Genomic DNA, 12,142 nt, shown 5'->3' with positions numbered 1-12,142 from the left:
GCCAACAATCACCTGGGGCTACCAGAAGCCTGGAAGAGGCAAAGCATTCTGCCCCTACTGGCTCCAGAGGGAGCCCGGCCCTGCCAACGACAGATTCAGACTACCAAGCTTCGAGAACCGCGAGACAATAAGCTCGTGTTATTTTGTGGTACTTTGTTTCGGCAGCCCTAAAACATGACCCCAGGATTGCATTAGGGAGGAAATGACAAAAAAACAAAAACAAGAAAAATAAGGACCTAGAAGAGATCAAGGAATACTTGGGAGTCAAACAGAAGGGGGCGAGTATGAGACAATACAACCATAGCTAACTTCTTTACATTGTGTCCCAACGTTTCCTCAAACAGAAATAAAATAACATGCCCCTTTGAAAGTCCGAGCTGTGTGATTAGAACTCCAGGAGTCCTGTGGGGCGGAGGCTAGACAGAAGGAAAGGCCATGACCCCTGAGAAATCCTCCATCGCCTGCACAGAGGTCGGCACTGGAGACCAAGTTCAAGGTAACGGAGGCGGGTCACAAAGCCTTCCACAGGAGGGCTGCCTTGGTGCCTCCCAGTGGGGATGGCTTTGTCGGGAGCTATGGTTTTCATTCTGTTTTTGGAACTTCAGTACTATAATACATATTCTTAAAAAATGAACACAATGTCAAACATTTTTCAGACTTCATTTCTCTGTTAATCACCCCCACATTCCATGGTACCGTCATTGGCTTATGGGGAGTAAGTGCCACCAGTTTTGGGTCAAGTCAAGGTGACCTAATTCTGAGGCTCATCGGGCAAATAACTGCCTTTGCATAGTTGTAGGGACATGAATTCTCTTGTCCCTGTAACTACTGATTACATTTCAAATGAAAACTCCATGTACAAGCTTTTGGTGAAGTAGGAACTGGGGATAACATCAGATATCATTCAAATCAAATCATATCCTAGACAATTAGTGCCATCCAGACTAATAACTGGTGCCCAGTCTGCGCCGAAGGACACCAAGATATATTCCCATTGATTTGCTCACGGAACTCCCATTGTAATGACGACAGTTTCTAGCATTACACGATAAATAATAGCAATGAACATTCACTGAGCATTTACCATGCATCAAGGACTAGGCTAAAATTTCATGCGGATTACTTAATATAATCTTCACATCACCCTTATGAGATAGTTACTACATTTCCCCACTTAAAGAGTGATGAAGTAGAGGCTTAAAGGGAGGTAATTTGCACAACTGTTAACAGAAGCAGGATTCAAAAGATACCAACGTGTTCCTCGTAGAGACCGTGCAGCTGCTAGAAGCCACGGAACTGGGGATAGTGTTGCCTGCCCTGTAGAGGCAACATGCTTGCAGCTGTATACATCGGGGGTTAGCAAACTAGAGCCTAGGGCCACATTTGGCCTGCTGCCCGGAGAAATTCCACCAGGCCGATATCTTTACATATTGTCTATGGCTGCTTTCGCAGTGACGGAAGGAAGCTGGCCCACAAAGCAGAAAATATTTACTATATGACCCTTTACAGAAAACCCCCCCTTTTTTTTTGAGTAGGCTCCACGCCCAGGGTGCAGCCCAATGTGGAGCTTGAACTCACAACCCTGAGATCAAGAGTTGGGAGGCTTAACTGACTGAACCAGCCAGGTGCCTCCAGAAAAAGTCTCTTTTAGATCACTGAATCCTTCCACTACTGGCTCTATGAAAGAGGGTTTATTCCAACTTTAGAGATGAAGAATTGGTTCCGAGAACTCAAGCTGCTTTCACTTCTAAAATGTAAAATTTGTATTTTGCTGTAGAATTGCTCTTTTTTGCCCCCAAAGTTATGGACATTAGGGAGGAAATGCTATATATATTCCTCTCATTTCACAGAAGAAAAGACATTTTAATACCCACGAATGAGGGATGTAATTTATTCTCCTGAAAGGAAACTTTAAGTGAAATAAATTTAATTTTATGCACAACTTGCAACACCATTCCTATTTTCTTCATTTTGCAAAGGACAGGTGAGAACATGGTCATGGACTAGCATGAGTTCAAGAACTGGCAACTGGGGGGTCAATTGCTTAACAACTTTGGGCAGAAATTGGCAGAGCCAAAGTCAGAGGACACTCAGGCCTATCTGACTCCAAAGCCAGTGACCCTTCTACTCTTGTCCGTTGAGATGATCTGTCTTGGCCTCAGGCATTCCTTCTGCCACTCAAGAACTCTTTCTTGAGCACCCACTATGTGCAGGGTACCAGACTCATGCCAAGGACACAACGAGAATCACTTTCTCCCATTTCTCTCTCACCACCTCTCTTTCCTTTGGCTGTTTTGATTAAGACCAAACACTCAACTCCTGTTACAACTCAGTTAACCATTGTCTTGTTATGACAACTTGACCTGTTGGCTGTTGAGGAAAATAATCCACACGAAAATACCACAATGCAATGATACTCTAGGGTCCCTTTTTTTAGTGTTAAGTATTGACTCTAGAGGCCTTAGGATAGGAAGAAATTAAATGATTTTTATCAAGTCACCAAGACTGTCCAATCCACAGCTCAGAGGAAAATAATCTCAATGAGGGGCGTTTGGCTGGCTCCATCAATAGACCATGCAACTCTTGATCCTGGGCTTGTGAATTTGAGCCCCACACTGGGTGCAGAGATTACTTAAATTAAAAAAAAAAAATTTTTTTTTTTAATCTGAATGAACGTCTTTCTAGTTACAAGGTCCTCTGATAAGTGATCAGGTCACATCTTGTAGGTATAAGCCCTGCCTTCCATCAGTAGCTACCATCATCACTCTAATAAAACCATGTTTCTAGAAACTGTTCTATTACAGTGAACTATCACAAGTAGAGCAGTCAAGCTATTTAAAAATACAAGCAAAAGTTAATTATGTAAAGTGATTATCAAGGCATTTTAAATTAACATTCATATTCTTGAACAAATGAGAACATGCCAGTGAGTGCATTATATATAACTACATAATAGCCGACATTTAAATATTTCTGATTCTGAATTATTCCTCTATTTTTTTATTACATGGATAAGATGAGAAGTACCTGGGAAGTTCTAATTACTCCACTGATCTTAAGCTGAATATTTAAAAATGATTAAATGAAACTTACTGTGTATTCTGGTCCCAGATGTTCATTTGGACAAGAGAGAAAAAAAAAGAGACAAAATGATGATTTAGACCAGGCTTATATGCAATATAAAACCGCAGAAGTAACAAACACTGGTGAATTATATTAATAATATGTTAAAGAAACATTCCAAAAATTGAACTTTCATAAATATTTCCACATTTGCTCTTGAAACTCTTTCACCTGATACTTTTGTGGTTGGGCAGATAAGGACTATAGACAAGATTCAATTAGCCTATAGGTTTGTGGCTAATTAAAAACCAAAGAGTTGGCATTATTGAGGCAGAATTAAACACTAATAATTCCAGTGGAGCATTTCATTAACTACAAAGGAAATCTTTTAAGTGGAAGAGCAGCTTTTATAACCAATAAGAAGAGCTTGTTATGATGACATTCAAGTGGGATCTCGAGTTTTCATGTTTGAGGGCAAGAACCAAACCTTCCAGATTTGGGGGCCACAGTTTCTAGATCAGTATCAGCACAGAGTTTATTACATGTGAGAGGGAAGGTGAGCTTAAAATTATCATATTATCCCACTGCAAAGGAAGTAGTTTGGGGCAGAGAGACCCAATAGAACCTTTTACATAAATTATAGTTAATAATTTTGGGGTTTGGGGGTGGGGAGTGGGGCTCTTCAGGGGAGGGGCTGTAAAGTAAATAAAAATAAACAACTTGTTTGACATATCACTAAAAAGAGTTTCACCTTCCTTCTCCATAAGCTATTTACTACAATCACTTTAAAAAAGAAGCTGGGATGGTTTATCTTAATTCCTACCTGGTAGGAAGAGCACTGACCTAAAAGGATGAAGGCAAAGGGTGACGGGCAGACACTACAGGGCTCTCCCCAGTCCCTGCTTGGATAATACATCAGTGAAATCTGGCTACCACTAGGTCCTATTGCTACATGTGACATATGAGTTATAAACAGGACTTACCTGTAATTGTGTAGGGATAATAGTTCCAAGCCTTTTCTGTAACATAAAAGATTTTGGGAACCACAGCTCTAGCCCAGCTAGGCAGTTTGCTAAGAGGAAAGAGAGAAAAAAAAAAAGACCATTAGAAAGAGTCTGCCCAGAGCCTCACGTGCTGCCCACACCTTCCTGGATAAACTGCTAGAGAAAGCGGAGGCTCTCCCAGGCAGTCCTTCTCTCCACGAGCCATCCCTTCCCCACCCCTCTGGTCTTTGCCAGAGTTCACCATTCTCTGTGCATTATTCATATGCTCTTAAAATGTCGGAAGGCAAGTGACGACAGCCTGGTGGCGGGGTCGGGGGGGGGGGGGGTGGCGGTTCATAGGATTGTTAGCCTCTCCTGTTTGATTTGATTTACATGGACATGAGATTTCAGTGCCTGGCAGGTGCCCTGTAGGGAGGGTGTGGCCAGCCTGGCCTTGGTCTCCTAGGAGTCACACGGCAGAAGTGATAGGACGCAATGTTTAAGCCCCAGTACGGAAGGGGACAGAGGCAAATGGTAGAGCCAGGCGTCAGCTTAACAATCCGCAAGAGTGAGGTTTTATTTTTTTTTTTTAGATTTTATTTATTTATTTGACAGAAAGAGACAAAGCGAGAGAAAGAACACAAGCAGGGAGAGTGGGAGAGGGAGAAGCAGGCTTCCCGCCGAGCAGGGAGCCCGATGCGGGGCTCGATCCCAGGACCCTGGGACCATGACCTGAGCCGAAGGCAGACGCTTAACGACTGAGCCACCCAGGCGCCCCAAGAGTGAGGTTTTAAAAATGAACTAAAGCAGCACACAGTCACAACTGTAGAGATGTGAAGAATAACAAAATATAGCCCCTCGATGACTGCAGTCCTTTGACTTGTGTCCCTTGCCAAAGATCTACCCCTGTCCTAACCCCCGGCACCTGCGAATTTACCCTTATTTGAACAGCAGGACTTATGAGGATGTAATTGAGGACCTCAGGGTGGAATCCCCTTGGATTTAGGGTGCAGGCCCTCACTCCAGGGACTGGTGTCCTCCTGAGAGAGAGAGGAGAGGGAGATCTGGAGACAGGGACCGGGAAGGGGGGCGGGCAGCACGCGAAGACAGAGGCAGACACTGCAAGGACGCAGCCAAGGATGCCGCAGACCCCAGAAGCCGGGAGGGAGAAGCCGGTCCGAGCCCCTGCAAGGAGCCAACATCGCCGACACCTTGATTTCAGACGTCTGGCCTCCAGGACTGAGAGAGGACACATCTGTGTGGTCTTAAGTCTCCCAGCTTGGGAGGATTTGTTGGGGCAGCCGCTGGAGAATAAGACTGGGCAGCCAGTCAGCCAGTCACAGAAAACAAATTCTTAAAACAAAGAAAACCCGGGGGGCACAGGTCTCAAGACCTTTTGTAAACCAAAGACTAACTTAAGTTTTGTTTTGTTTTGTTTTCCTTCAGGGGCCAACTCTACAGCATAGTACATGCCCAGAGAATTCCCTATTACATTTAAATATACAGGATCATATATTTCTTAAATGTGCCTGCATGATTTTATGTCTCCCCACCCCCCCAGCACTATGCCCGGGGCGGGTTGTGTCTTTCCAGAGGCTACTATTGTAGTTCTTTCCTCTTCTGGTGCCCACAGCGAAGTGTCTGGGCCTCCGAGGCCTAGCAGTACTCCAGACCCTCAGATGACGCAGACTCGGCTCCTGAAGGCAGCCTGTCGGTAATAAAGCACATCACGGAGCACTTCTGAGTTCCAAGCCAACGGAACTAGGAACCGGGGACAGGGAGCTACTAGAACCCCCAAATCCCCAACCCCTCTTGGACAGGGAGCTTAAATGACAACCAGAGCCAGAGAAATACCGTGTATCTTGCACATCTTCTCAAATTGTTTCTCTGATACCTGACAGTGTCCAGGACCTGCTTTTAAGAAGACAAATCTGTACTTCCAATGGCTGGCCAGACCTAACCCAAAGATCTGGGCCGTTTATCAGGGTTAAATCAAATGGGGACTCAAAGCTCCCCTGAAGCTGGGTGAGTGTCAGACGAGTCCACGGCTCTCGGGCAGGCTGGGTGGTGCGAGCAGGGAGCCGTTTTATAACCCACAGCACAATTCTCAGGGCTCTAATGCAGAACGTCTCACTCCTAGAAAATCATCTCGGCGGCAACTGCTCATTTACCTGACGTTCACACCGCTCGAAAGGAAGGGACTGCTTCCTGGCGGGGGGTTTTATAGCTTTTACCTTTGATTTATTCTTTCGGTCGCTGGAGTTGGAGAGCAACCAGGGTTGACGTCTAGAGTGGAAAAATCGCGTTGGGCTTGCTTGCGGGAAGCGGGCAGGGACGCATCTTCCCCTGGGCTCCCTCCTTTTTGCCCCCCAGCCCAGGGCGATGTCTGGCAGTGGGTGGTGTAGGAAGACGTGGCTTCTACTCACAGGGCAAGTGGCTTCCTTGTGCTCTTAGCGGACTGAACCAGAACTGTAGAATCTCCCCCCAAAGAAAGCTCGGCATTCTTTAGCTTAGACAAATGTGTGTATGTCTCCCTACAGGCATCAGGACCCGTTCCCCACTGTCCACGTTAGGGGAGGGGTTCTACCTCCACTGCACCCCCTCCCCAGATGCATTAGGCTCCTCATGCATAGCGCTCTGGGGGCCCAAGCCCCCTTCCTCCATAAATCACTCCCTTTATCACTTAAAAAGCCTCCCAGCAAAACCACATTCCTAAGCAACAAGCATTTTCTGGAAGGAGGATGAAAAACAGTGGCAATTTTCCATTCATGTTGAGACTTTTTTTCCTATTGTCTGCGGTCAGGACCCCAGCCTCTAGAATCTCCATTTTCACGTGTCTCATCCACCAAGTCCTGCAGGATACGCAGCGCCGTAATCAATCACCTTTTCCAAAGAGACGCCCTAAAAAAACCCACAACATTCAGCCAAGGTGGCTGGTATCATCTTACGGGACTCTTCTGAGGAGTCCGGGAAGGAGACCCTCCTAGTATAAGCCAGCCACCACACCAGGTGCAGGAGGAGACGGCAACAAGTTCCACGACCCGATTTAAGCCCATTAACAGACCTTCTCTCAGCCCCCACTCTGCCCGGAGCACATCATTATTCAAATCATTTTTGTCTGAGGAAGTAAAATTTATTTTTCCCTGTGGCAATGATTTATCAGGGCTGCAAAGGAAAATGGAATTAAATTAGTCCCCACTGCTGTCACTTCCATGATGTATACTGTCACACAGCCTACAATTCTAAGGAGAAGTCTGTCACTCAAACTCACTACCAGCTGTCAGACAAGAGTCTCTCTTCCAGAATGGCGGCACGGTTGGAATCATGTACTCTTGGTCCACTGGCCGGGACCAGACCTTCCAACAGCTCCCGTCACTGCCGCTCAGGCTTTAGCGACCCTGAGGGAAAAGGCGGTCAAAACTCTGAAGCCTTTACAGAATTGGAAAACGTGCTGACGTGGAATGATACTGTTTCCCAAACGCCTTTGTCAATATCCCCGAAGACAGGGGTTTCAAAACATTTGGTTTTCCCTTTTAAACTTTAGTATGATATAGAACACGTCGATGACACAGCTGGGGGTCCACCTGGTCCCAGCCTCCGTGAGGCTGTCCTGCTTGCAGCACTCAAAGTCCCTCCATGCTACAATTCCTCAGTCCTAGGCAAACTGGAATGGTGGTCAACCTAGAGCAGCGGTTCTCAATGGGGCAGAGGGGAATTTCTGCCCCCCCCGCCCCGGGGACAACATTTGGCCAAGTCTGGAAACATTTTTGTTTGTCACAACTGGGAGGTCGCGCAAGGGGGGCAAGGACATCGCTGGCATCTAGTGGGCAGAGGACAGGGGTGCTGTTGAACATCCTACAATGCTCAGGAAAGCACCCCCGCAGCAAAGAATTATCTGGTTCCAAATATTAACAGTGCCAAGATTGGGAGACCCGGCCCTGGACGTAAGTGGATATAGTCACCGCAACCTCCTCACGTATTTCTGAGGCCTCCCTCAATTACAAACGACCTGGATAAGGAGGCCCCATTAGGCAGAATCTGAACTGGTCTCAGGTTTAAGAGTGTTTATTGACTCCATAAAGAGCGTCCGGAACGGAAACTTAAACGGTCCCTCTGTTAGAAGCTTCTGGCACTTTGCTCTCCAGATTATCACCAGATTCGCCCTGATATCTAATCTCTCTCTGCAATTTATGCTCATTTGGAATATCTTTTGGCACTGGGAGGTACTGAATATCATTAGGCCAAATGTGGTCTAAATGGAGTCTAATTTCATTTTCTCAACAGGGATCAGAATTCTGATGGTCTTCACCAGCATCTCGATTTTAGCTGTTCTATCCAATCAACTCATGCAGGATACACAGCACTATAATCAATCACCTTTTGGACTTAAAACATTCCCAGCAGAAAGACAGCCCCTCTGAGGTCCCTTCACTCAGGCTTTTCTCCTCCACGGGGTCCCTGAAACCTGCCACCGTCTGTGCTGAGATTAGGCTCAAATACCACCGTCAGCCCACTTACACGACTTTTAAAAAGGACTAATCTAGCTCTTACAACCTCATTTTCCACGGGTCCAGGAGGGATATTCTGACCTTTGGTTTCACACCTGGCATTTGATGAGTATTTAATAATAATCAATTGTCTCTACCCAGTGACCTGTGAGGTCTTTACATTTCTTCTCCAGCTGCTGTGATTTATTCACTTACTCTTCTTTAATGGCCGTTCTGGCTGCTCTTTTAGTTCGGCTCTTAATGTAATTCTTTACATGGCAGCAAAGAGAGGAGCAGAATTTCCAGACTAGAGGCATCACCTGTGAGAAGCTCGGCTGCTGGGGCTTCGCCCACAGGGAGTGCCTTGAACTTGGATCCCCACCCCCACTTTCCCTACTTAGAAGGGCAGTTTGCGTTAGGGTTCCGGGAAAAGGGGGCCTCCTCTGTGTCGGTTCTCGGTTCTTGGAAGGCTCTGCTTGGAGAGCACGATGGTAACGCGGCTCGCATGCTGGGAAGCACCCAGGGAGGGGAGCAGGCCACATGTGTCAACAGCGTTGGTCAGGAGTGAGGCGGGGCCAAGGTGGCACATGCCTGACTGGATGCTCTGGCTCTTTAAGATGCAGCCAAGAGGCGTACATTCTGTTCCTGGGAGTTCCCATGGGAGAAGGTGAATGAGGGAGCAGAAGGGAGGGATCCTGGCAGCATAAGAACCTCTGGCATATTCTTAAGGATTGAGATGGGAACAGAACAGAATAGCACGGACTGAAAGGTATGTTTGGAAGAAGTCCCTTACATGCTCTACTCTTCCAGTACATAAAATGCTATCAGTTAATCAATTTCACATATTTAATATTGTATTCAATATTTACATATTGAATACATATTCACATAGAATTTGTAAGACTAAATATATTTTTTTTTTTTTGTAAGAGAGAGAGAGCACACATGAGCGGGGAGAGGGCAGAGAGGGAGGGAGGAGCAGAGGGAGAGGGAGAAAGAGAATCCTAAGGAAGCAGCAAGCTCCCTGCCCAGCGAGGAGCCAGACACGGGGCTCGATCTCGCAACCCTGAGATCATGACGTGAGCCGAAATCAAGAGTTGGACACTTAACCGACTGAGCCACCCAGGTGCCCCGTAAGATTAAATATTCTAAACCATTTGATACTCGTATAGATTACGGCTATTGTGCATGGTTCCTCCCAACTAGAAGGAAAGATCCCTCAGGACAGGGATCTCTGTTCTGCTCACTGCTGCATGCCCGGCACCTACAACAGTGCCTGGCACACGGCAGGCAACAGTGAATATTTCCTGAATGAACAACAGTTGGCTCTGGATATTCAATAACGACCGTAGGATTCTTTCAAAAGGGCAAGGGAATAAGCTCCAAGGTCAGAATCCTTGACAATTTCTCTATGACCTGTGGCCTGGGCAGTGGGCTCTCCCCATGCCACACAAGCTCTGGGCACTGAGCTCTTTACTTTGGGCAAGATCTAAGAAATGAAATTAACTTGCTTGGCAGATCTGGAAGACCTGGGAGAAGAGAAAGGGAAAACGTGAGAGAAGGACCCAAGGCCGGCCACAGAGCTGGACCGATGAGCTGGTAGGTAGAGTGACCAGCTGGTAGCTGGGCTTGTCCAGCCAAACCCCATTTGCGGCTTAGAGACGCTGTACCCCCTCCTGCCCAAGGACACAGAGGCCAGGAGACGCTGCCCTGGAAGGCAGGAGCCATGTAACAGGAGAAATGTCGTCCTCATGCAAATCGATTCAGGCATTAGGCGGAATCACCGTTATAAGCTGGCAACCCTCCCTGACTGGCAGCTGCTCGCACAGCCTAATTAATCCAGCAGCCGTGGTGGGGAAGAACAGGACACTTCATGACTGAAAAACAAGCCTAAAAATAGGCTCCATCTTTTCTCCACTGCCCCTCCACCCTCACCCCTGCTTCCCTCCCCTCACGGGCTTCATAGGGAGGCATCAGAGAGATGTCGCAGATAAAGAGAAGAAAGCCAGGGGACCAAAGAAGAGCCCCATCCTCGCGTGGTTCTGGGCGACGGGTTTTATTTAGAATCGCTGTTCCAGAGATTGATGAGTACCTTGCCTCCTTTCCCTGGATACCAACTGGAACTGGGATTTTTGAAGGCAAGCCAAGAAACACCACTTATTTGGTTAATTGAGCTGGATCGAAGGCCCAAGGACAACCACCAAATGCACTAACATATTAGAACTAACGCGACGTTCCAAGTGTATTTGGGCAGCCGCCAAAATGTACTGTGCACCCAGCAGCGTATCAGATGCCGTAGGGAGGACCCGAGCACGGAGCACCCCCACAGTCACAGTCGCTGGCAGATGAGAGGCAAGCAATCAAAGGATGAGTGGCATTTTAAAAAAGGCATGATACCCACTTTAAAAATGGGCAAAGGATATCGGTAGACGTGTCTTCAAAGAAGACATACGAACGGCCAACGGGCACAAGAAGAGATGCTCCACACTCATTAGTCAGGAGGGAAAAGCCAATCGAAGACGGGATGCCACTTCACACCCACTAGGATGGCTAGAATCAAAAAGACAGACAATAGCAAATGTCAGTGATTATGTGGAGAAATTGGAATCCTCACACATTGCTGGAGGGAATGCAAAGTGCGGCTGCTTCGGAGAACAGTCTGGAAGTCCTTTGCTGCCCCACTCATTGGTAGCCCGGGCCTGGACTGGAAACTCAATGGGATGCCTTTTGGTTGGGATTTTGGAGTTAAGTGATAGAAAGAAAAAAGGGGACAATTTGGACTGACCACGGCAGTTGTAGTGATGTTGGAGGAACGGAGCGGTCTGTTTGCTGCCCTTGGTCCGCTGGAGCTGCTCAGATAGCTGTCCCTTCTCGAGCCTGCAGATAATTCTGTGGGTCACTCACATCTTTCCATGAAGTGTCCTTTCCCCTCAAGTCAGACTCAGAGAGAAGGCTCTGCCTACAAAGGCTCTGAGTAACTCCAGTCTCTAACAGATGCTCTGGGTAACAGAGTGATAAGCCAATCTCTAAATGTGATTCGGCTTCCCATATAGATTGATGTGAGGAGGAAATTCCGCTCTCCACTCACTTTTTGCCAGCTCATGAATTCAGGTTCACAGGCCAATGATATTTCTTGGCGTAAATTAGTAAATGGGCACTAGGACATCTTAGCTAATGCCAGTTCAACTCTCAGAACCGACTTCCCTGTGGCCCGTAAAGGGGTCGACAAGATGCCACCCGCGGGGGCAGAAGGCTTCCCTGGAGCTGAAGACATCCGAGAATCAACAGTTGCAGAAAGATGCTTTTACTGAACTCCCCTTATCTGCATAAGAGCAGAGCCTCCTGAAAGAAGTCAACGGTCATAAATGCATAAATGCCCTCCCCAGGAGTTTCACAACCAAAGAAGACTGACTCCTCTCACTAGAGATGAGAAGGAAGCACCAAGATAAGAAACTGCCTAAACGGACACTGTCACAAAACTATCTCCTCTTCATCCACCTAAAGCCCTGTTTAGTTTTCATAAAAGCCATTTGTTTTTCCAGAAGTGCCTTTTCCCCTCCTCCCCTGTTAAAATGGTATATAAGCCCTCAATTCTAATTGCCTATTTGA

The 12,142-nt window shown here is 46.9% G+C and overlaps 1 protein-coding gene across 1 annotated transcript in view; it reads right to left on the bottom strand.

Moving 5' to 3' along the window:
- PITPNC1 (phosphatidylinositol transfer protein cytoplasmic 1) overlaps positions 1–12,142 on the bottom strand; it is a 134,514-nt gene that overhangs the window by 106,605 nt on the left and 15,767 nt on the right. Inside the window, exons 3-4 of the mRNA XM_088028183.1 lie at positions 4,047–4,135; positions 3,094–3,101 (exon numbers count right to left, since the gene is read on the bottom strand). Coding sequence (XP_087884309.1) covers positions 3,094–3,101; positions 4,047–4,135 — 97 coding nt within the window. The remainder of the gene's footprint in view (positions 1–3,093; positions 3,102–4,046; positions 4,136–12,142) is intronic.

The sequence above is a fragment of the Eumetopias jubatus genome, unplaced genomic scaffold (assembly GCF_037043125.1).
Source record: "Eumetopias jubatus isolate StellerSeaLion01/CBP00866 unplaced genomic scaffold, mEumJub1_p1.0 scaffold_10, whole genome shotgun sequence".
NCBI lineage: Eukaryota > Metazoa > Chordata > Mammalia > Carnivora > Otariidae > Eumetopias > Eumetopias jubatus.
This window is presented reverse-complemented; position numbering and strand designations above follow the sequence as displayed.